Raw genomic sequence first — 25152 nt, forward strand, 5'->3', positions numbered from 1 at the left:
CGCCTATCACGGATGTCCTCTCATCCTCGTCTGTGGGATGAGGACGAGAGGACGTCTGTGATAGGCAGAACACTGAACTCTGACTCACTGCTGGGAAACTCAGTGTTCCTCTATCACGGACGAGGAGGAGGAGGAGGCGCGGCTTTTGTACACTGGAATGGCTGCCATCTGACTGCATGACACGCTGATCAGGTAGGCAGACGGCAGTGACTCAAGTATAAGCCGAAGGGGGCACTTTCAGCACAAAAAAATGTGCTGAAAAACTCGGCTTATACTTGAGTATATACGGTAAAATACATTTATGTTTTTGGTTGTAACATAACAAAATGTGGAAAATTTCAAGGGGGTATGAATACTTTTTGAATACACTGTATACAAGCTGAAGCCCGTGTGAAACAGGCCTTAAGGTGTTTTCACAAATTCGGGCCATATGTCATTCCCCTTTTTCCTTCCATTCTTTATAACAAATTTGTGTCTCTTTTCTGTTCTGAATACTTGTAGAATAGAGAAACCTATATTAACACATTTTCAGGTCAACATTTATCTAGAATGTCAAATGTCCAATGAGAAATAGAAAAAAATATATACGGTAATGTCAAAAATAGGAATTCAAAAATAATGTAAGTTTGGAAAATCACTATTCTACTGAATTCTAAGATATAGAATATATTTATGATTTAACATTGCATAAGGCTGTATTTACACCTGAGCATTTCAAAGTCAAATGTTTTACTGCGATTTTTGCCGCGATTTTTACCACGATTTTGTACAGGTCACCAATGTAAAAAGCAGAAAAACGCCTGTAATCTGCCCCAAAGAAGCTCATGTTCTTTTTTGAGCTTAAGGCTTTTTTCAGACGTTTTGCTTCAGGTGACAAAACGCTCAGATGTGAACAGGTGCCATTAAATTAAATGGGATTTTGCTTGTTGGGTGTTATTGGGGCATTTTACGAGCATTTTATGAGCTGAAAACGTTCAGGTGTGAATGCAGCCTAAACCCTTACAATTAAAACAGTCTTATTGTATTACTTTGTTTCCAATATAAAATTACCCAACAGACTATTGTGGAAAAACAGCCACATACTGTATTACAGGTGTTACATGCTTTTGGCCCATCTTGTATAAAGCAGTGTGCGGACTGAGTGAAGAGCCTTCAGGGGGAGAATTTACACAATTGCTGGGCCTGTTGTGACCGGTTTAACATGTCTTGCCCTCCTGTGCCATAAATACTTTGACATTCCATCCAGAGCAACCTTTATGTTCCTCTCTGAGGACAACATAACTTTTTCCCTGGTGGGCAGTTTGTTGTTCTACCCCTTTTTATTGCAGCGTGATGTAGAGAAGTGGAGGATGAGGAGGATTGGGCATATTATTCAGTATATGTAATACTACAGAAGACTGTCAGACTGCCGATTACTATAGGAGTTGGTTAGAGACTGTGGACATGCTGCATGTGTGGTGAATAAGGGAAAGGTTACTGCTAGAGATCATTGTCATTACAGCACATTTACAAATCAGTGTTTCTATTCCCGCAGATGACTGTGGGGGTCTGCACAGCAAGTATCAAAGGGCCATAACTTGGGCACCAATGACCTAGATATTTACAATATCAGGCTATTGTACAGTGACAAAAATCCAAGATAGTCACTGTAATATTGCTATTGTTTGTGTCATTGATCTTTATTCACTTGTGCTATATTTTCAAGGGGACAGTACAATCATCTAAAGTACGTAAACTCCCTTTAAGTTGACACATCAGATCCCATACCCTCTCCAAAGATGCATACTTCCTTCGATTTAACAACTGCATTCTCTGGGGATTGTTTACATCCTATGTTGTAAGTCCGCTGTGTCCTGACTGCACCTGCACAGTAGAGCCCCATAGAAACCAATGGGTACCATCTACTTCTGGCCAGAAGGTGATCCCCATAGACTCCTAAAATGCAGAGGATGTAAATCTGTCTGCCATGCAGATAAGGACTTTGTTCTGACTTTCCTCATACTGGTACTGGCTCAAATACTCAAAAAACACTAAATCCAGACAGATAGCCCTTTCAGAAGGAGGTCTGTAGTTGCACGACAGGTTTACTTTTAAATGTATCCCTTGAGGAAGATTTCCTCAAGCATACACAGGCAACAAAAGGGGTTTTAGTCCTCCCTCACTCTATTCAAAAATAAAAAAATGCTACACATGCAATTTTAGCTCAGATTTGTGAATGCAAAAGTTGGTAATAAGAAAATAACCACCTTGCTGATGATTACTTTTGTTCGCACATTTCTCTAAGTGCCCCACCCGAGTTTTTTTTCCATTTCATGTATTCTTATATGTTTCATACACTGGGAGAAAACATATCATTTTTTTTTTTTTTTTTTTTTTTGGAGAGTTAAACCACCCAATTTTTGTATTCAAATTGGGAGCCCTGTTGTGTGTTTTGATGTTTTGGGATTTATCTTTTTGGCTGATTATAATTCAGTGTTTGTCCCAAGTATGTTTAAATTCATTTACTGTTGGGTAAATTTATTTTTGGGTGAACTGAGAATCTGCCAACTTGGTAATCACACGTTTTCCATGATTCAGTTTTTCCCCCTTAAATGGTTCTTACCACTTTAATGAGGTCCTTATCAATGGCTACATTTTTTTTACTTCATGTTTTATTTATCCACATTTAAATGGAACTCCAGGCATTTTTTTTATCTGCAGTGTAAAAAAAAGTTAAGTTTCATGAGAGGTATGCTACTTTAAAGCGGTTGTAAACTGCGGCTGTTGTAAAAAAACAAAAACAAAAAAACCTGCAAGGCAATAGCATAATGTGCTAGTATGTATTGCAAACTAGCACATTATGAAATGCTCACCTTGGAACGTAGCCCTCCAGCTATGTACTGTCACCACCGAGAGGGCTGACATCTTCCCCGGTCTTTCTTCCGGGTTTACGCTCTCCGGCTATGTGATTGATTGGAGCCGCGATGACGGCACTCCCGCGCATGCGCGCATGAGCCCTTGTTTCCGGCACAAAGCTCTAAAGTTCTGGCAAGGTATGCCGGAAATTCAGAGTGCATGCGCCAGTGACGTAACTGGCTGCACCCATGGTGAATATCTCCTAAACAGTGCACGTTTTGAAGATATTCATTTTATCTACAGGTAAGCCTTATTATAGGCTTACCTGTAGGTAAAAATCACTAATTGGGGGTTTTCTACCGCTTTAACTATCACTGTACTTTCTTTATTTACACTTTTATTGAGGCTTGATATTCCAGCTCTCACTGTTCTTCTGGCCTGCTGCAGCTTTGGGAGCTTCAGAAAGTTGACATCTGCTGCCATTCAACTTGATTTTCGTTAGTGGTATAAAATATTGCAGGATCACTTGTATTTATCAGATACTGTGGCCTTAAAACTGACTGTGGTAGGGCTTCTGTACATGGGTGAATAAAGGCATGCTTTCTGGTGCATTTAGTTAGCATTGAAGATCTGTTTGACACTTCTTGGTTCCTTCATAGATGCCTCGGACATCAAGCCCTTTTCAAGTCACATTTTCATTTTCATTGACCTTTATTAGAAAAAAGCAGCTCTAACCAGAACAAATGTCCATTTACACAAGTCCTGAAGCAGAACTTCACACTTAAATCCGCTATTGCTTTGATTGCTGGATTATCCTCAAAACACATCCTCGCATGTTTAGTGAATCTACTGCTCCACCGTCGCCTGTACTTTTACTAATTCTAGGCCTCTGTCCTATTAATGGACAAACATTGGTAAAAAAAGTAACAATATTTGTCTGTGTTGTGATAAGTCCAAACATGTTATACACAAGATCTAGATATAGCCTGCAGCTCCAATGATGTGCGTAAGCCACATTGTGGTTTTGGGTGGTATCTCAACCGTTTTCTGCATGTAGTATCAGTGTTTTAACACAAGCTAACTTTAACATCTCTGAAGACAACTATTTTTCTTTTAATTTGAAAGCCCAAGGTTTGGTATACAAAAACAGGAACACAAGAGAAATGGGTGCCCATAAGAGTCAAATCAAATAAATATAAATATGTTCCTTTTGCTATCATGTAAAGCAGCCACCACACTTTGGTTCCTTATGTAAATAAAGTCCGAGGAAGAGGAGACTTTCCTGCTACGTTTATACATTTACAAGCAACCGTATGAGCAGAGAAGACAGAGCAGAGGCGTTGGAATATGTAGTACATGCATACTGCCAACTCTGTTTTCGCATCAGAGAGTTGTAAATTAACTAGAACTGTCATTCTATGTAAAGCAGCATCCTAACTACTATTGCATAAGTGTGTTTATAATATATGAGAAGATTCATTTCCCAGAAGGAAGACGCTGCACAGCTAAGGAAGTGATTGCACTTGTGGTGTTCAAGATTTGTGAGTCAGTTGTCCTAATAGATGAAAGCAGTAAAATAATCATTAATATTTTAGCACACATGGGCATGCTCAATCTAAATAAAAACTCTCAAGACTAAAAGAACATATTGTTTCCCTCCTTTCTCCTGACCAATCACACCCTTTCGCTCTCTGTGACAAACCACTCAATCCAGGCACTCTGGTGGATAAACTGTGCCTATGGAGAAGGCAAATTCAACAGGGAACTCTTAATCCGAAAATCTACCTTACCTCCCCCTCTACTTTTCTTTGTCTGTCCCACACTCCCCATACCCCCTTGGCCTCCCTGCATCTCCAATCCTCTCACCCCCACTCTTATTTCCTACTTTCCCTTGACCTATTTAACCTCCAATATTGGCCATCATACAGCACCCTCTTCCTCCCTAAGTCCCTACCCATTCTCACATCCGCACTCTGCACCCATCTTTCATATGGACATCGCCAAGGCACACAAACTACCATGAGCCCTTTCTTCAATCTGTATCATTGTTGAGATACATTTTTATTTATTTTTTTATTACAATCTTTATACTGTGAATTGTGGACACTATTGGAAAGTCTGTCAAATGTCCTTCATTTTTAAAAAATATAAAAATGAAGGAACACTAGTGTCATTTAAATGCTACAAAGAATTTAACAGAATATGTAAAAAGGAAATCAAGGGTGCAAAAATTCAAAATGAACGAGAGATCGCAAAAAATAGTAGGACAAACCCCAAAAAATTCTTCAAATATATTAATAGTAAAAAGGTCAGGTCTGAGCATGTAGGCCCTTTACAAAATAATCTAGAGTGGGTGACTGGGGACAAGGAGAAGGCTAATTTATTAAATACTTTCTTCAGCTCTGTATATACAAAAGAGCATGGGGAAGCTCATGTCCATAAGGGGGGTGGTATTGACACAGCCCCCAATGATCCACAATGGCTCAAAAGGGATATGGTCCAGAAATATTTAGACAGAATAAAGGTGGATAAAGCACCTGGACCTGATGGCATCCACCCACGGATCCTAAAAGAATTGAGCTCTGTAATTTCAAAGCCATTGTATCTAATTTTTAGGGACTCATTAATGACGGGAATAGTACCGCTGGATTGGCGCAGGGCAAACGTGGTGCCTATATTTAAAAAGGGATCAAAGTCTTTACCAAGTAACTATAGACCTGTTAGTTTAACTTCTATAGTCGGGAAGATACTGGAGCGTTTAATAAAAGACCACATAGACGAGTTCTTGCTGGAAAAAAACATTTTAAGCAACAGACAGCATGGGTTCATGAAAGACAGAAGTTGTCAGACAAACCTGATTTCTTTTTATGAAGAGGTAAGTAAAACCTTGGACAGAGGGGTGGCTGTGGACGTGGTTTATTTGGATTTTGCAAAAGCGTTTGATACAGTTCCGCACACACGGCTCATGTGTAAGTTAAAGTCTACAGGCTTGGAAATATCAGTTTGTAAATGGATAGAAAACTGGCTAAAAGACAGAATTCAGAGAGTTGTGGTTAATGATTCTTACTCTGAATGGTCTAAGGTTATCAGTGGTGTACCCCAAGGTTCAGTGCTGGGACCCTTACTCTTTAATATCTTTATAAATGATATTGGATCTGGGATCAAAAGTAACATTTCTGTCTTTGCAGATGACACCAAGCTATGCAGTGGAATAACGTCCTTACAGGATGTCTCCAATTTACAAGATGACCTCAATGCTCTGTCTAATTGGGCGACTATGTGGCAGATGAGGTTTAATGTTGAGAAATGTAAAGTTATGCACTTGGGGGCTAAGAATATGCATGCATCATACATGCTAGGGGAGTACAACTGGGGGAATCTGTAGTGGAGAAGGATCTGGGGGTTTTGGTAGATCATAAGCTCAATAATAGCATGCAATGCCAAGCTGCGGTTTCCAAAGCGAGCAAAGTTCTTTCTTGTATTAAGAGAGGTATGGACTCCAGAGAGAGAGATATCATTTTGCCCCTGTTCAAATCATTAGTAAGACCTCATCTGGAATATGCAGTTCAGTTTTGGACACCAGTTCTCAAAAAGGATATCGGGGAACTGGAGAAAGTGCAGAGAAGGGCAACCAAACTGATAAGAGGCATGGGGGAGCTCAGCTATGAGGAAAGATTAGAGGAACTGAATTTGTTCACTCTTGAGAAGAGGAGAATAAGGGGGGATATGATCAACATGTTTAAATATATAAGGGGTCCATATAGTGAACTTGGTGTTGAGTTATTCACTTTACGGTCAACACAGAGGACAAGGGGGCACTCTTTACGACTGGAGGAAAAGAGATTTCATCTCCAAATACGGAAAGGTTTCTTCACAGTAAGAGCTGTGAAAATGTGGAATAGACTCCCTCCAGAGGTGGTTCTGGCCAGCTCAGTAGATTGCTTTAAGAAAGGCCTGGATACTTTCCTAAATGTACATAATATAACTGGGTACTGACATTTATAGGTAAAGTTGATCCAGGGAAAATCCGATTGCCTCTCTGGGATCAGGAAGGAATTTTTTCCCCTGCTGTAGCAAATTGGAGCATGCTCTGCTGGGGTTTTTTGCCTTCCTCTGGATCAACTGTGGGTATAGTATTGGGTATATTGGATTGTACGTTTTTTTTTTTTTTTTTTTTTTTTTTTTTTTTTTATGGTTGGACTGGATGGACTTGTGTCTTTTTTCAACCTGACTAACTATGTAACTAACTATGTAACTATATTTGCACATACTTATCTTATTAATAAAAAGGTTATGGTGATCCATGTTGAATCCGTAGATCATGTAAATGTCCTATTTATATATTTCATATAGTCGATTACCTGTATAACAGGAAAAAGGTAAACAAAAAGAGAATTGGTAAAGTAAACTTTACTTAGCTTGAAAAAAAGTCCATTCTGTTCAAAGTATATTTCATATATTCATTGACTTCTATAACAGAAAAAACATTAAGCAAAAAAGAGATTTGTTAACATAAAAGTAAGTACTGTAGTTACATAATCAGGTTGAAAAAAAAAATCCATCGTGTTCAAACAAAAGACTAATTACCATATGTTTCCAAAGATAGCTTTACATATAAGGGCCCATTGAGAGCCATACATTGTGGAAAAGCAGGCCTATTTCTTTGCCTGGGATTTAGATGTTTGCATTCAGCCGTCTGGACAAATCAATGATAGTAGGCTATACGCACCTGGACATAGACACTTTCGTACAGAGCCGTTCATCTGTCCCTGTATGCAAATAAACACTTGGATGTGCAGTTACCAGTATATAGTCACAGCCTGTCATTGATTTGTACAGACAGCTGTATGCAGACCGTGACTGCCAGTGCAGAAATACTCTTGTTTTTCATGGTGCATGGCTCTCTGCACCCATGTGGTTGAGACCTTAATGCAGGCAAAGTTCAATGCATGGTATGAATGTTGAACATATGGCATAGCAGGTGATTTCATGTATAGTATTTGCTTTACAGTCTAATTTACATTGCCTGGTAAATCGCAGCTGGAATATGCACATACATGCAATCATATTTTAAGTTATATTCATTTTATTCTCATTCATTTTTTTTTTTTTCATTTTTTTTTTTATTACAGCAACTTATGTCTAATCCGCAGTTCATAGTGGATGGTGCTACAAGGACAGACATCTGCCAAGGGGCTCTTGGTAAGGAGCAAACCAAACAATTTTTTTTTTAATGGTCGGAAATATCAACATTTAGGAATCAGATCTACTGTGTGTATAGCTAAGAGGAAGGCTGCTACAGCCGAAATGCGTTAGCCTGATACAGTTGTGTTTTATATGCAGCCAATAAAGATCAGCATTTCTATGAATGACATCGAGTGACAGGCTTAAGTTTACTACAGGTGTGTAAAGTGCAGATTACTTATTACAAATGATTTATTGTAAAAAATGTATACCACACACACAGAAAGCATTAGTAAGACCCAAAAGCAAAAGATCAATAGATTCACAATTCATGGAATAAATTTAGAGGAAAGTATAGGGAATTTATTTAAACACATATTTTGAGTTTATTAAGGTGGTAATAAACCCACATTTTAAAAAGTGTCTGATAGGGTCTCTTCTGTCATTAAAACTCTGCCTATCAGTCTTTTCTGTCTTTAAAGAGAAGTATGGGGTTCTAAACCTACATACTCATCTGTGCTGAGAGGCTGAGCCTGTTGCTGGTCCAGCCATTTGGGTGTATCCCAACATTAACCTCCCTGGCGGTTTTCCCAAGTGTGGCTCGGGGTTCAATTTCAGCACCATTAGCGGTAACCCCGAGCCACACTCGGGATTACATTGCAGGATCCTGGCGTGGTATACTTACCTTGTCCCCAGGATTCTGCGATGTGCCCCGCTGTGTCTGTGGGTTGTGTCTTCCGCCCGATGCCTCTGTGTGCCATGCTCCGTTCCCTGCGAGCATCGCGACCCACAGGGGTGGAGCCCGGTGGCAAATTAAAAAAAGTGAAAAATCATAATACATACAGTACATTGTAATCTTACAGATTACATTACTGTATGAAATTATTTCACAACCCTTTTGTCCCTAGTGCTTTGTCCAATGCCCTGCATGCAGTTTTATATTATACAGTGGGGACAGAAAGTTTTCAGACCCCCTTAAATTTTTCACTCTTTGTTATATTGCAGCCATTTGCTAAAATCATTTAAGTTCATTTTTTTCCTCATTAATGTACACACAGCATCCCATATTGATAGAAAAACACAGAATTGTTGACATTTTTGCAGATTTATTAAAAAAGAAAAACTGAAATATCACATGGTCCTAGGTATTCAGACCCTTTGCTGTGACACGCATATATTTAACTCAGGTGCTGTCCATTTCTTCTGATCATCCTTGAGATGGTTCTACACCTTCATTTGAGTCCAGCTGTGTTTGATTATACTGATTGGACTTGATTAGGAAAGCCACACACCTGTCTATATAAGACCTTACAGCTCACAGTGCATGTCAGAGCAAATGAGAATCATGAGGTCAAAGGAACTGCCTGAAGAGCTCAGAGACAGAATTGTGGCAAGGCACAGACCTGGCCAAGGTTCCAAAAAAATTTCTGCTGCACTTAAGGTTCCTAAGAGCACAGTGGCCTTCATAATCCTTAAATGGAAGACGTTTGGGACGACCAGAACCCTTCCTAGAGCTGGCCATCTGGCCAAACTGAGCTATCGGGGGAGAAGAGCCTTGGTGAGAGAAGTAAAGAAGAACCCAAAGATCACTGTGGCTGAGCTCCAGAGATGCAGTCGGGAGATGGGAGAAAGTTGTAGAAAGTCAACCTTCACTGCAGCCCTCCACCAGTCGGGGCTTTATGGCAGAGTGGCAAGCTTCTCCTCAGTGCAAGACACATGAAAGCCCGCATGGAGTTTGCTAAAAAACACCTGAAGGACTCCAAGATGGTGAGAAATAAGATTCTCTGGTCTTATGAGACGAAGATTGAACTTTTTGGCCTTAATTCTAAGCGGTATGTGTGGAGAAAACCAGGCACTGCTCATCACCTGTCCAATACAGTCCCAACAGTGAAGCATGGTGATGGCAGCATCATGCTGTGGGGGTGTTTTTCAACTGCAGGGACAGGACGACTAGTTGCAATCTAGGGAAAGATGAATGCGGCCAAGTACAGGGATATCCTGGACGAAAGCCTTCTCCAGAATGCTCATGACCTCAGACTGGGCCGAAGGTTTACCTTTCAACAAGGCAATGACCCTAAGCACATGGCTAAAATAACGAAGGAGTGGCTTCACAACAACTCCGTGACTGTTCTTGAATGGCCCAGCCAGGGCCCTGACTTAAACCCAATTGAGCATCTCTAGAGAGACCTAAAAATGGCTGTCCACCAACGTTTACCATCCAACCTGACAGAACTGGAGAGGATCTGCAAGGAGGAATGGCAGAGGATCCCCAAATCCAGGTGTGAAAAACTTGTTGCATCTCTCCCAAAAAGACTCATGGCTGTATTAGATAAAAAGGGTGCTTCTACTAAATACTGAGCAAAGGGTCTGAATACTTAGGACCATGTGATATTTCATTTTTTCTTTTTTAATAAATCTGCAAAAATGTCAACAATTCAGTGTTTTTCTGTCAATATGGGGTGCTGTGTGTACATTAATGAGGAAAAAAAATTAACTTAAATGATTTTAGCAAATGGCTGCAATATAAAAAAGAGTGAAAAATTTAAGGGGGTCTGAATACTTTCTGTCCCCACTGTATATACTGTTCTTTCTGCCTGGAAACTTGATGTGTCCATAGCAACCAAAAAGTGTCCCTTTACGTCAAAAGTCGTTTTAGACCAGTTAGAAAACAACGAACAGCAGAATTGAGCGATAGTGAATCGTGGAGAAATTAATTTTATTATTATTATATTATTATTTTTTATAATTATTTATTATATTATAATTTATGATTTTGTGTTTCAAACTTCATCATACCCGGGATATCTACTAGACTTTTGGTGGACAGATTTAAGTGTGTTATTGCTTAGAATTACAGGCCTACATAATAAAATGCCAAATTTCTATGCAAAATAATTGTACCGCTTTGAGACGCAAAAATCTGACATAATCATACTGCCAGGCAGGCTACAGTTGGGATCTCTCCAGTGCCTGGACCAGCTAAGTGATGTCAACCAACAGATGACTTTAACCTGCTGTTGGCTAAATCTGGGTCACAGGAGTGCTGAACTAAGTACTGTACTGTGTACTCCGCACAGTTGCACCTACAGTATAGCTACCTGCAGCCAGATGCTTGTGTAGGCTCTTTGAAGTATTTCCAGTTACTGTACTGTGTACCCCGCACAGTTGCACCTACAGTATAGCTACCTGCAGCCAGGTGCTTGTGTAGGCTCTTTGAAGTATTTCCAGTTACTGTACTGTGTACCCTGCACAGTTGCACCTACAGTATAGCTACCTGAAGACAAGTGCAGGTGTTCTCATACTAATAATACTACAGGCAGGCAGTTGATTCTGCTAGCTGCAGTATAATCGGTATATATATATGTATATATATATATAAACATCCCAGTTTTGTGCAGCTCAATGCAGGCCAATAGTATGTATGGAAGGCCAACAAGGAGGGGCAGACAGTCACAAACCAATAAAAGAGGGCAAGCAGGCTCTGTGTCTAGAGGCAACAGTGCTGGTTGTGGACACGGTGCATCCTCATCAGCATGTGGCCGTGGGACACGCTTGGCCTTTTTTTCGGCAGCTGGCTGTGTTGAGCCATAACATGCGGAAGACTTGGTTGAGTGGATGACCAAGCCGTCCTCATCGTCCTCATCCTCTCTCACCCAGACTCAGGGTACTTTGTCTGGCAAAACAGCTGCCAACACGGCCTCTTCCCTCGGCTCAATGGCATCAGTGACTCCTTCCCTAGCCCCTCCATGTCCTCCTGAGGAGTCCCTCGAACTGTTTGACCACAGTGTTGGGTACATGCTCCAGGAGGATGCCCAGCGTTTTGAAGGCTCCAATGATGGTACTCAGCTAGAGGAAGGCAGTAACGTGAGCCCAGACAGAGGGGGTGCCCAAGAAAGACAGCAATCTGGCAGTCATGTTCCCCCTCCTGCAGCATACTGCCAGGTTTGCTCCAGTGATGAGGAGGGAGGGGATAATGAGGTCACTGATTCCACGTGGGTGCCTGATAGGAGAGAGGAGGAGGAGGCACATCACCAACGAGGCAGCACACTGACTGCATCACACCGCAGAGCTCCGCATGTGCAGGGCGCTGCTGTCTCTGCGCGTTATTCCAAAAGTTCTTTGGTGTGGGCCTTTTTTGAGACGAGTACATCATATCCCACCGCTGCTATTTGCAACATATGTCTCAAGCGTATCTCGCGTGGCCAAAACATCTCCCGCTTGGGCACCACATGCTTGACCAGACATATGTTGACCTGCCATGCAGTTCGTTGGCAAGCATACCTAAAAGACCCACACCAAAGAACAAAGAGGACCTCTCCTTGCTCCTCATCAGCTGGGATCTCCAACCCCCACTATACCTTCAGTCCTCTCTGAGACCTGCACTGAGAGGAATGAAGGTGTAGAATTAGGTGTGTCACAGCCAAGTACTTGCGGGCAATCTACTATCGGTACACCGATGTCAGATTGTTCCAGGCAAATTTCTCTGCCCCAGCTGCTGCACCGCAGAAAGAAGTTCGCTCCCAGCCATCCACATGCCCAGCGGTTGAATGCTAGCTTGGCAAAATTGCTAGCACTTCAACTTCTACCTTTTCAGTTGGTAGACTCTGCCCCCTTCCATGAGTTTGTGGAATGTGCGGTTCCTCAGTGGCAGGTTAGCAAATGCCACTTTTTCTCACGGAAGGCGATTCCGGCTCTCTACCGGCATGTGGAAGGCAATGTCTTGGCCTCGCTGGACAGGGCGGTCAGCGGTAAGGTGCATATTACCGCTGACTCATGGTCCAGCAGGCATGGACAGGGACATTACCTAAGTTTCACGGCGCATTGGGTGACTCTGCTGGCAGCTGGGAAGGATGCAGTACAAGGTGCAGTAGTGTTGGAGGTTGTTTCCCGCCACCACGCCTCCAAAATGCCAGTACTGGTGATTCTGACACACTTCTCTTCTCCACCCCCTCCTCTTCTTCCTCCATGGCCTCTATCTGTGCTTTGTCCTCGGAACCAGCGGTGCTCCGTAGGCATTTAAGGGGCTACGCAAGTACGCAGGCCAAAAGATGCCATGCGGTGCTTGAGCTGGTGTGCTTGGGGGACAGGAGCCACACTGGGGCAGAGATTCTGCCAGCTCTGCAGGGGCAGGTTCAGAGGTGGTTGATGCCATACCAACTTAAGGCAGGAATGGTGGTTTGCAACAATGGCACCAACCTCCTCTCCGCCCTCCGACAGGGACAACTGACCCATGTGCCCTGTTTGGTGCACGTCCTTAACTTGGTGGTGCAGCGGTTCTTGGGCAGGTACCCGGGCTTACAGGATGTCCTGAGGCAGGCCAGGAAAATCTGTGTGCATTTTCGCCAGTCATATAATGCCAGTGCTCAGCTGGCAGACCTCCAAAAGGAATTTAACCTGCCCAAGAACCGCCTAATCTGTGACATGCCCACCAGGTGGAACTCAACGTTGGCCATGCTGCAGCGGCTGCACACGCAGCAGAGGGCCATCAATGAGTACCTGTGCGACTATAGCACCAGGACAGGGTCAGGGGAGCTTGTTTTTTTTTCCCCACGCCAGTGGGCCATGATCAGGGATGCATGCACTGTCCTGTCACCATTTGAGGAGGCCACGAGGATGGTGAGCAGTGACAGTGCATGCATCAGTGACACTGTCCCCCTTGTTCACCTGTTGGAGCACACGCTGCGTGGAATAATGGACAGGGCACTTGAGGCAGAACAGAGGCAAGAAGAGGAGGACTTCCTTAGCTCTCAAGGCCCCCTTTATCCAGACAGTGTTCCTGCGTGCCTGCCGATCACACAGGAAGAGGAGGAGGAAGAGGAGGATTGTGTCAGCATGGAGGTGGAGCCCGGCACTCAGCATCAGCAGCAGTCTTTAAGGGATCATTTACAGTCCCAAGAAAGCCATGGACTGGGTGGGTGGGAGGAGGTGGCTGCGGATCATGTCATCCTTAGTGACCCAGAGGACTCCGGACCGAATTCCTCAGCAAACCTACGCTGCATGGCCTCCCTGATCCTGCAAAGCCTGCAGAAGGATCCTCGTATTCGTGGTATCAAGGAGAGGGATCAATACTGGCTGGCAACCCTCCTTGATCCACGTTACAAGGGTAAGGTTGCGGACCTTATCTTGCGGTCACAGAGGGAGCAGAGGATGAAACATCTTCGGGAGGCCTTGCAGAAAGGTCTGTGCAACGCGTTCCCAGAGACTGGGAGGTTACAAACTCCTGTTCCTGGACAACGTGTTGCTGAGGCTTCGGTCAGTCAAAGAAGGAGCGGTGGAGAAGGTAGCCGTCTGACTGATGCGTTCAGACAATTTTTTAGTCCGCAACCCCAAGGTATGATCGGTTCCAGCAACCATCGCCAACGTCTGTTTTACATGGTGCAGGAATACCGAGGGGCAAGATCTGACTTGGACACCTTTCCCACCGAAAATCCTCTGGGTTACTGGGTCTTGAGGATGGATCACTGGCCAGAGCTTGCACAGTATGCAATTGAGCTACTGGCCTGTCCTGCATCCAGCGTTCTTTCGGAATGCACATTGTGCTGCATCTGTCCACCGACTCGGTCAATCGACTGACCTTCATAAAAAGAATCAGTCTTGGATCACCACTAGCTACCAAGCACCTGATGCTGATGTAACCGAATAATTTTTTTTGAAATGTCAGATCCCTTCACGAATGCCTATGCTGATGCTGAGTGACTATCCTGTTATGCTGAGTGGTTATCCTCTTCCTCCTCAATGATCATGCTGATAGCTTGTAAGAACATTTTTGGTTCTGGGCACCGCCACCAGTGGCTAAGGCCCAATTTTTCAGCCCCTGTTTAACAGGGGCGTGTAATTACAATTTTTGATGCAATACTTTGCAGCAGGGCTCGTTCCTGCGCTCCAACTAGAGTATCTGTGAGGGGTTGCAGTGTTGTGGCACAAACACCAGTGCCTAAGGCCCAATTTTTCAGCCCCTGTTCAACAGGTGCATGTAATTACAATTCTTGATCTAATATTTCACAGCAGGGCCCGTTCCAGCGCCCACCAAGAGTAACTGTGAGGACTTACAGTGTTGTGGCACCAGCACTACCACCATCACCAAAGGCCCAATTTTTCTGCCCCTGTTCAACAGGGGCATGTAATTACAATTCTTGATCTAATACTTCACAGCAGGGCCCTGTGAGGGCTTACAGTGTTGTGGCAACACCAACATCCAAGGCCACAATTTCTGCAGAGTATATAGGGCAGGCCCCTACTTTCAAACATCCAACTTACAAACAACTCCTACTTGCAAACGGAAGGAGACAACAGGAAGTGAGATGAAATCTACACCTAGGAAGGGAAATTCTCTCCTGTAAGAGTTAATATGGGAAAAACATTTCTCCTTTACACTGATGCTTTATCACCAATCCTTGTTTCACTAAAAACCCCACATCTAAAAACATTTGTCATTGGGACAGAAAGTGAGGTGAAATCTTCTGAAGAGGAGCACAGACAGCAAAACAAATGTCACAGGGGTGATAACCCTTCCCTATGTTTTCCAAAAAGCTTAAAATAGATTTTTTGGCTGGAGCTAAACACGTTAAAAATGTACCCGTTCAAAATTACAAACAGATTCTACTTAACAACAAACCTACAGTCCCTGTCTTGTTTGCACCGCCTGTGTACTGCTGTTCAGAGTATATAGGGCCTGGTGGCCCCACGCCTTTCCTTTTTTTAATTTGGGTGCGGGGTTCCCCTTAATATCCATACAAGACCCAAAGGGCCTGGTAATGGACTGGGGGGTACCCATGCCATTTGTCTCACTGATTTTCATCCATATTGCCAGGACCCGACATTACATTAAAGCCGCAAGCAGTTTTAAATGACTTTTATTCCTTTAAAAATGTCATTTTGTGCAGGGACTGTTCTAAGCACGGGAAACACGCACCACTTTACAGGCATACTATAGACACCCCCCCCCCCCCCAGATACTTAAAGGAATATTTCACTTTTTTTTTACTTTAAGCATTATTAAAATCACTGCTCCCGAAAAAATGGCCGTTTTTTTTAAACTTTTTTTTGCATTGATACATGTCCCCTGGGGCAGGACCCGGGTCCCCAAACCCTTTTTAGGACAATACCATGCAAATTAGCATTTAAAATGAGCACTTTTGATTTTGAACGTCCGAGTCCCATAGACGTCAATGGGGTTCTAACGTTCGTGCAAATTTTCGGTCCTTCGCAGGTTGTGGTGTGAACCGAACCGGGGGGTGTTCGGCTCATCCCTACCAGGCAAAGATGGAAGTGCCTGGGATCAGCAAGAATGGTGATAGTGCAGTGCTGGAGGGATTCTATTGACAGGCAAGTCTGTATCTGTCATAATGTGCTAAAATGCTGTGCATACTACCACGTTTAGTCATAAACCTGCAGGGGGTCTGGTTAAGGTTTTTTTTTTTAAGGTTTTTTCAAAAGAGTTTAATAACGCTTTTATGCGGTGTTGGCCTAAAAGTAATTTTTTTTTATATGGCTTTTACTTTTTTTTTAAATTGACAATTTTTATCATATCGATACAAAAATATAGGACACAAATAAAGAGAGTAAAAAGAAGAAAGGAAAACCAGCAAATATCAAATATGAGGCATAGCCTATTAACAAAAGAGGCTGTGATACACCTCTGCAAAAGGTGAAAACATAATGCTGAAGTAATAAAAATAGGAGAACCTCAGTCAAACATACTACCCTGTTTCCCCGAAAATAAGACCTAGCGTGATTGTTAGTGATGGCTGCAATATAAGCCCTACCCCCCAAATAAGCCCTACCCTGTTTCCCCGAAAGTAAGCCCTAATCTGAAAATAAGACCTACAAGGACTTTAACTAGGGCTTATTTGGGAGGTAGGGCTTATATTGCAGCCATCACAGACAATCACACTAGGTCTTATTTTCGGGGAAACAGGGTATCAGCATTATCAGTAACTTTTAATTGCATGGCCTGCATATCCAGGGATAGAAGAAAACCACTCGTCCCTCCTGGGCTCTAGACAAGTTTGCATCACAAGGCAGGGGGAAACTCATGCAATCAAGGGGGATCTATCCGTAGATACCAGCACTCCCATATTGCCGTATGTCGAGCCACCCGATCACCCAAATGACCATTATGACTCCATAACTTCCACATCCTTTGTTATAAAGGATTCCATAAAGATCTGATAGTGTTGGGGGATGTCACTTTTTCCAGTGAAGGGCCACTAAACACCTCGTCGCTGTTAGTATATGTGTGGCCAATTTTTTGGCTATCCTAGGGAGTTTAGGAGGGAGGAGACCCAATAGAAAAAGCCTAGGGGAAAAGGGAATATCCACTTCAAACAGTCGATGGAGAAGTCCCTGGACTGAGCGCAAATAAGGCTGAAACATAGGCATGCGCAGGGGGGGTGCCGGGTGTGCCTGGGCACACCCTAATTCCCGGACATACTTGTCTACACCTGAATGAGAGGGGCAGCAAGTGGCATATAGAACAATCGATGCTCTGCATTTTCTGCCCTACAGCCGTTAAATGCCTTCGGGAGAAAGAGGAGGAGAAGCGAGCATTCAGGGGCTGCATGGAGGAAAATGCAGATCATCGGTTGTTCTATATGCTGCCCCGCTGCTCCTCTCATCCAGCCTGGTGCTCTATGTTTCTATCGGCTACTGTACTAGAACTGCTGGCTCCGCCTCCCAGCTCCCCCTGACTCCTTCGTTCTAAGAAACTGCTGCAGGACCGCTCACCCAGCTTCTCTGCGGCTCCGCCCATTGAATTTACAGCAGCAAGCAGATGGGGGCATGGCGTCCGGGGGACTGCAATAGCCAGCTGATCCAGTAGGAAGAGCGGAGGAGGTCTCCACTGTGTGAGGAGACACGTGAAGCCTGGAGGGAGCCGGAGACACAGCAAGCATGGAGTCCACACTGAGAGCAAGTGAGTGCCACCGATCCCATCCATCCCCCCAACCAGCACTGCCACCAATCCCATCCCCCCACCACACTGCTGCCATACCCCCCAGCACTGCCATTCATCCTACACTTCCAAGTGTAGGGAAAATTTTCAGAAAGATGATGAACTTCCAAGGGAGGGATATTGATTGGCAGGGCTTCCGATTTAGCAGCGTTTACTTTATATCCCGATAGGGACCCAAATTCCTCCAAGAGCTAGTTGAGATTGGGAAGGGTCACGCGTGGTCACGTTAGGGTCAGGAGTATGTCATCTGCAAATAATGAAAGGTCCCCTAACCATAATTCCACTAATGTTGGGATCCTGTCTGATCTGGGCCGCCAGGGGTTCGATACACAGGGAAAAAAGCAACGGAGAGACATCCTTGCCTAGTCCCATTCGAGACACCACAAAAGGTTTTTTGAAGCACATGGAGTAACATATAAATCTCTAATCGCCCTGAGGAATGGCCCCCCGGAAGCCCAGATATTTAAGAGTTAAAAATAAAAGGCCAGCTGAGCCTATCAAAGGCCTTCTCTGAGCAGCAGCACTTTGGTATTTTGTCTATTAATGATATCTATTAAATTGATGACTCTCCTGTTGTTATCTCCCGCCTGACATCCTGGGACAAAGCCCACCTGATCTCTATGGATCAAGGAGGGAAGGACTAAATTCAAACAGGGGGAAAGCAGTTTCGTAAAAATTTTCAAATCTGAATTCAACAGAGCTATAGGGCCATAATTGACACACAGTGGGGTTGATTTACTAAAGGCAAATAGACTGTGCACTTTGGACTCTGGAAGAGCAGTTGCTCCAGAGCTTAGTAAATGAGGTGAGGCTTCACTTTGCAAAGAGTACCCAATCACATGCAAGAAATATAAAAAAAATTGTATTTTTGCTTGCACATGATTGGATGATGGAAGTCAGCAGAGCTTCTGCTCATTTACTAAGCTCTGCAGCAACTGCTCTTCCAGAGTGCAACTGCACTTTGCAAAGAGCACAGCCTTTTTGCCTTTAGTAAATCAACCCCAATGTGTGGTCTTTATCAGGCATGGGTATTAGCGTCAAATGAGAGGTCTGCATGTCCCTTGGAGTGTCGTCCCTACACAAAAATCCGTTAAACAAGCGAGTCATATGTGGAAGTAGGCTGGGCAAAAAAGTATTGTAGTATCCATAAGGAAGACCATCAGGTCCTGGAGCCTTGCTATTTGACAGAGTCTCGGAAATCTCCTCTTCCGTTATCGGAGAGTTGAGAGACTGTAGAGCCTTCGCTGGCAGGGTGGTCACTCCACTGCTCGTCAGATAAGCTCGCACACGATGTGTGAAATTTTCTTGAGATTGTAAGTGCGGTATGGTGAGGTTATTATACAGATTTGAGAAGTAGTCGCAGAATAATAGGGCAGTACAGTCAGGGTGGGAATGAAGGGTACCAGTAGGGCCTGAGGGGCCGAAGCATGAGTTTGCTCTCGGAGTTTACTTGCCAGAAGGGTGTAGGCTTTGTTGCCCTTATCATAATAAAGCTGGCACAATTTTTGAAGGGCTTTTTCGACCTTGCCTATGTCTATTTTCTCGAGGACCGCCCATAGGCATATCATTTCTCTTAGGAGACAGATGTAAGTCTAGATTCTAAGTCCCGAAGTCTGTCTGCTGTCTCACTTGCCTGGTGTTCCTCTTCCAGGCAGTCGAGACAGCTATACAGTGTCCACGTATTACCGCCTTGTGTGCTTCCCATAGAGTTCCTGGGAGATCTCTGGGGCACTATTCTCCACAAAGTATAGTTTCAAAGCAAATTCTAACTTCATCCTAGTTGCAACGGCTTTCAGAAGAAAATCATTAAGCTGCTAGTGGCAGCGTTTAACCCTAGAGGTGTCTAGTTTGAGCTTCAAAAGTATCGAGACATGGTTCGACCACAACATAGGAAGAATGTCTACTTTAGCAAGTGCCCGCAGGAAGGGGGCGTTTATAAAAAAAATAGTCTAAACGTGCATGCGTACGAAATGGATGGGAGTAATGGGAATATTGACGCTCTGTCAGGTGAACTACTCGCCATGCATCAAACAGAGCGAACTTGCGAGTGACTCCACAAAACTGTTAAGATTGTCTGGAAAGGCGTGGAGGGGCGTTTTCTTTTTCTGTGAGAGATGTCCTATCCGATGTCGGGGAAAACGGGAGGTTGAATTCCCCTCCCACGACTAAGAAGGAGTGAGTAGTTGTAAATAAGCGGTTGTACGCCTTAGTTACAAAGGACATCTGATTCGCATTCGGAGCATAAATGTTACAAAAAGTTGTCAGATTGTTGCCATTTGCCACTAAGGATCATAAACCGACCCTGGGGATCAGAATAGGAGGATGTGGGTGTGAATGGGGAGCCCTTTTTAATCAAAATAGCTACCCCTGCTTTCTTTTTAGTACTGGAGGCTAAGAACCCTGTAGAGAAGGATCTAGAAGGAAAAGCCAAAGTGCCTGGCTTTTACTTTTTATACAATACCTCTTGAATAAGTTTGTTTTTGGTGATATTTAGAGATTAACCACTAGTGGGACCTCTTAGTGGCTTTACGGGAACCGTTATTAACAACTTTTGAAATAAGCGCTGGCTTACACGGGGGATCAAATGACCAGAACAGACTGAAAATATGTAGGTATACAGATCTTTCTTCCACAGGTTAGTTAGGTTTTTAGGAAGGAGGAGGGAGCAGTTTCAGGATTAGTTGGAAATATCCTGCAATTCTACTTTGCTTGTATCTAGGTTCACGTTAAGAAGTATGACTAAGCCCCGTTCACTCTGGTGCAAATTCTCATGAAATTTGAAAGTTCCAAATCGCAAGTAGCACGAATTTAGAGCCGCACCAGTGTGAACTGGGGCTTATGCCATTTTACACACAGTAATTTTCTGTGTGTTGAAATATATAAAGTAAACTACTAAAAAATGAGCACTTGCATAGCAGAGAGACCAATAAGTAATAGTTTCACTGTTCTTAAAGTAAAACCCCAAAATATGGGGTTACAAAGCAAGCTGAACATAAACATACTGTATGCTCAATATAAGATCATTTAGATTTTTATTGCTAGTTTGCTGATTGTCTGGATTTGGTATATTGCAGCAGAAATGGGATTTGAAGCAGATCAGTAGAACATAACCTGTTATATTATGGCCTGAGATCAAATGTCCAAACAATTCAGTTAAGAATTCACACCAAGATCAGTGCCAGGACCCCTCCACTGCCTGGTTTATTAGGTATAAATTCAAGACCGGAAAATAATTTAAAATAATTAATAAATAAAAGTGAAGTGCGTGAATACAGATGAAAAAAAAAATCCATACTCCCGTAGATGGCTGCAGCACTGATCCCAACTGCAACTGTCCCCCCACTGGCTCTACCCGAAGAACTGAGATACCTCAAATACTGCTGATTACTCAGTTTTCCCCCTCAGCTCTGAGCAGAGAGCGGTGACTGTCAGTCATTGACTCTCTGCTCTGCCCCTCCAGCGCTTACTGCGCTGGGCTGCGGAGGGATTGGGAGCTGTTGGCTCAGGCTCTCAGCGAATCGTTGAGAGGCTGAATCAGCTGCCAGTCCAGGCAACTGGGCGGATCCCAACTGTAAAGTCGGGATCTTTCCAGAGCCTGGACTGACTGAGTGTCACAGGAGTTCAGAACAAAGTGCACTCCTGCCAGAGGAGAAGCATAGTCATACTTGTCTTCTAATAGCACGCTAAAATTACCTACCCCTGTCACTGTGTGCCTGTTTATGTGAACTGACGTTCTGCGAGTCCCCAGGTGTAAATTTGTGAAAATATCATGTGGGCTAAGCCTAGGAGCAATGGGCTGTTTCCGCTTTTATAACATTCTTCCCCCCCTCCCTCTCTCTCTCCCTCTCTCTCTTTTTTTTTTTTTTTATCATGCTGCAGTGGAAAACCATGGATAATGTACTGATTTTATAGGAGTTGCAAAACAATTGCATGAGTACAAAGATCTGTAGTTCTAGGTGGAGGACTGAGAATGTAGGGACTTATGGAGAGTTCCTTGTGTACGGTAGCGTGATTCTGTAGGTGACCTGCTTCTGTTTACACAGAGATTACTGACACATATTCAAAGTTACCATTCAGGTTTGGTGTTCTGCATGAACAATAGTTTAGACTGTAGGGGCTTTACTGGGCGTAGTGTGTGCGGGTGTTGGAAGGCATGCTCTGTGAGGATTTATTTTGGGTGTGTGACACAGGGATTCCCTCAGGCGTCACTCCCTCCTCCTGTCTCACATTTCTCTTTTCTGAGTCACTGCTCTGGAGCTGAGGCGTGTCAGTGTTTCTTGCAGTGTGAGCAGCTTAAATGTGTATGTGGGGTGCATGCATGTACACTAAGCTTAATATGTGCAGAAATTTGGGATAGAGTCTAGGTGATACCCTTTATTGGCTAACTTAAATTGGAGCTAAAAGTCCAAAACATAAAATCGCAACAAACTTACTTTCCTGTTCACTTTCTTGTTTAGAATGTGCAGCTCATGTTACATTCTTGATACGGTGCTTGTGTGCCAGGATAAATGATCTCCTGTGCGTGTGTTATGTTATCCTTTGCCAGCCAATCATAAAGGTTGAAGACCTGGCACCTCAAAGAAGCTGGGCAGAAGATGCCAGCAAGGGAAATTTCAGATTTAGGAGCAATGGTGGGGAGGTGATTATTTGTATCCTGGCAAATTCAGAGTTGTCTGGTCTAATCCATTGCTTTGCCGCCGCACTCCTGGTCACTAGGGATGGGCCGTACACCCCCCTGTTCGGTTCGCATCCAGACCATGCGTACAGGCAAAAAATTTGTTCGAACACGCGAACACCGTTAAAGTCTATGGGACACGAACATGAAAAATCAAAAGTGATAATTTTAAAGGTTAATATGCAAGTTATTGTCATAAAAAGTGTTTGGGGACCTGGGTCCTGCCCCAGGGGACATGTATCAATGCAAAAAAAGTTTTAAAAATGGCCATTTTTTCGGGAGCAGTGATTTTAATAATGCTTAAAGTGAAACAATAAAAGTGAAATATTCCTTTAAATTTCGTACCTGGGGGTTGTCTATAGTATGCCTGTAAAGTAGTGCAAGTTTCCCGTGTTTATAACAGTCTCTGCACAAAATGACATTTCTAAAGGGAAAAAAAGTCATTGAAAACTACTCGCGGCTGTAATGAATTGTCGGGTCTAGCAATACAGATAAAAGTCATTGAAAAATAAAATAATAAAATGCGTGGGGGTCCCTCAAAATTCCATAATGAATGAATGAATGAATGATTTATAAAGCGCTGCAAATGCGAACTGAATCGCCTCAAGGCGCTGGATGCATTCTCTGATGTCAGCTTCTCAGAAAAAGGAAGGTCTTTAGTTTTTTTCTGAAGGCCTGGTAGTTTTCTTCCATGCGGATGTTGGTAGGAAGAGTGTTCCATAGTCGAGGTCCTTGGACTGCGAATCTTCGTTCTCCCTTTGCTTTGTAGCGGTATTTGGGAATGGTAAGGAGGTTTTGGTTAGCTGATCGAAGACTGCGATTCGGTGTGTAGTGTTTTATTTTCTCGCGGAGATATGGTGGGGCGTTTCCTTGTACGCATTTGTGGGTGAGGCAGAGGGTCTTGAATGTGATCCGTTTCTTCACGGTTAGCCAGTGTAGGCTCTTTAGGGAGGGGGAGATGGATTCCCAGGGTTTTTTTCCTGTTAACAGTCTTGCCGCCGTGTTTTGGATGAGTTGTAAGCGCGCAAGCTGATATTGGGGTAGTCCTACGTAGAGCGAATTTGCGTAGTCGAGTCGGGAATTGATGATTGTTCCCACAACTGCCGCTTTGTCCTCTTCTGGGATGAAGGGGATGAGTCTACGTAGTTGGCGGAGGAGATGGTGGGATCCGCTCACCACTGATCCTATTTGTGCATCCATTGTCATTCCTGAGTTAAAAATGACTCCGAGACTCTTGGCTTTGGTGCTTGGGGAGATGGTCTGTCCAAGGATGGTGGGAGGTGTCCATGTAGTCTTTATTTTGGAATTTTTGTTAGCTTGTAGGAGAAGAAGTTCTGTTTTTGATCCGTTGAGTTTGAGGGAGCTAGTGGTCATCCAGTCGTCTATTAAGGAGAGGCATTTCTGTAATTGCTGATGAAGGTCTTTTTGTCCGTTGATACGAAGGTAGAGTTGGGTGTCGTCAGCGTATGAATGGAAGCAAAGATCGGTTTTCCTGATGATATTGAGAAGTGGGCGGATGTATATGTTGAATAGTACTGGTGACAAGGGTGATCCTTGAGGGACTCCGCAGGAGACTGCCCGGGTTTCCGAGGTGAATGTTCCTAGTTTCACTGTCTGGGAGCGATTCTCTAGGAAGGATGTAAACCATTTTAGAGCAGAACCTGTAGCTCCTGCTACTTCAGCGAGGCGGACAAGTAAAGTATTGTGGTTCACTGTGTCGAATGCTGCGCTGAGGTCTAACAGTACCAGGAGACTCTGTTCTCCGTCATCTGCTGCTTCAAGAGCGTCGTCCCATATTTTGAGAAGTGCTGTTTCTGTGCCATGACCTGGGCGGAAGCCTGATTGCAGAGGGTCCAGGAGGAGGTGTGTGTCCAGGTGGCGTTGTAGCTGTTGTACTACCGCTTTCTCCATAATCTTGGAGATGGCGTTGAAGCTAGTTATTGGTCTGCGGCAGTTAGGGTCCTTAGGGTCGAGATTGGCTTTCTTTAGCAGAGGTTTGACGATGCCTTGCTTGAGGGAGGTTGGCACAGTCCCTTCTTTGAATGATTGATTTATGAGCTGTGTTAGGATAGGGGCCAAGATGTCGGAACATTCTTTAAGCAGTTTAGTGGGGATGATGTCGTTCGGTGATGTGCTGTCTCGAAGGCTTCTGATGATGTTTTTGGTTGTGTCTATGGTGATTGGGGACAAAAAGAAATTCGGTGGTTGAGTGATGTCTGTGTCGATATCCTCTTTTTGCTTTGGTTCAGTGAGGGTGATCGTTGTTTTCTGATGGATTGATTTCCGAATGTTGTCGATTTTGTCGATGAAGAAATCTGATAACTCATTGCAGAATTCTTGAGTATCGTTTCCTGGAGGCTCTAAGCAGGTCGGGTTCATGGACTGAGCCACTATTTTGAAAAGTTCCCGCGGACGGTTTAAGGCGGATGAGATGGTGTCTGAGAAATGTTCTTTTTTGGCTTTGAAGATTGCCTTGTGGTATTTCCCCGTGAGTGCTTTGTAGTTA

The 25152-nt window shown here is 43.7% G+C and overlaps 1 protein-coding gene across 1 annotated transcript in view; it reads left to right on the top strand.

Annotated features, from left to right (window-relative positions):
- CAPN1 (calpain 1) overlaps positions 1-25152 on the top strand; it is a 141586-nt gene that overhangs the window by 26605 nt on the left and 89829 nt on the right. The window contains exon 3 of the mRNA XM_073604934.1: positions 7968-8037. Coding sequence (XP_073461035.1) covers positions 7968-8037 — 70 coding nt within the window. The remainder of the gene's footprint in view (positions 1-7967; positions 8038-25152) is intronic.

Source organism: Aquarana catesbeiana, linkage group LG11, assembly GCF_042186555.1.
Source record: "Aquarana catesbeiana isolate 2022-GZ linkage group LG11, ASM4218655v1, whole genome shotgun sequence".
Lineage (NCBI taxonomy): Eukaryota > Metazoa > Chordata > Amphibia > Anura > Ranidae > Aquarana > Aquarana catesbeiana.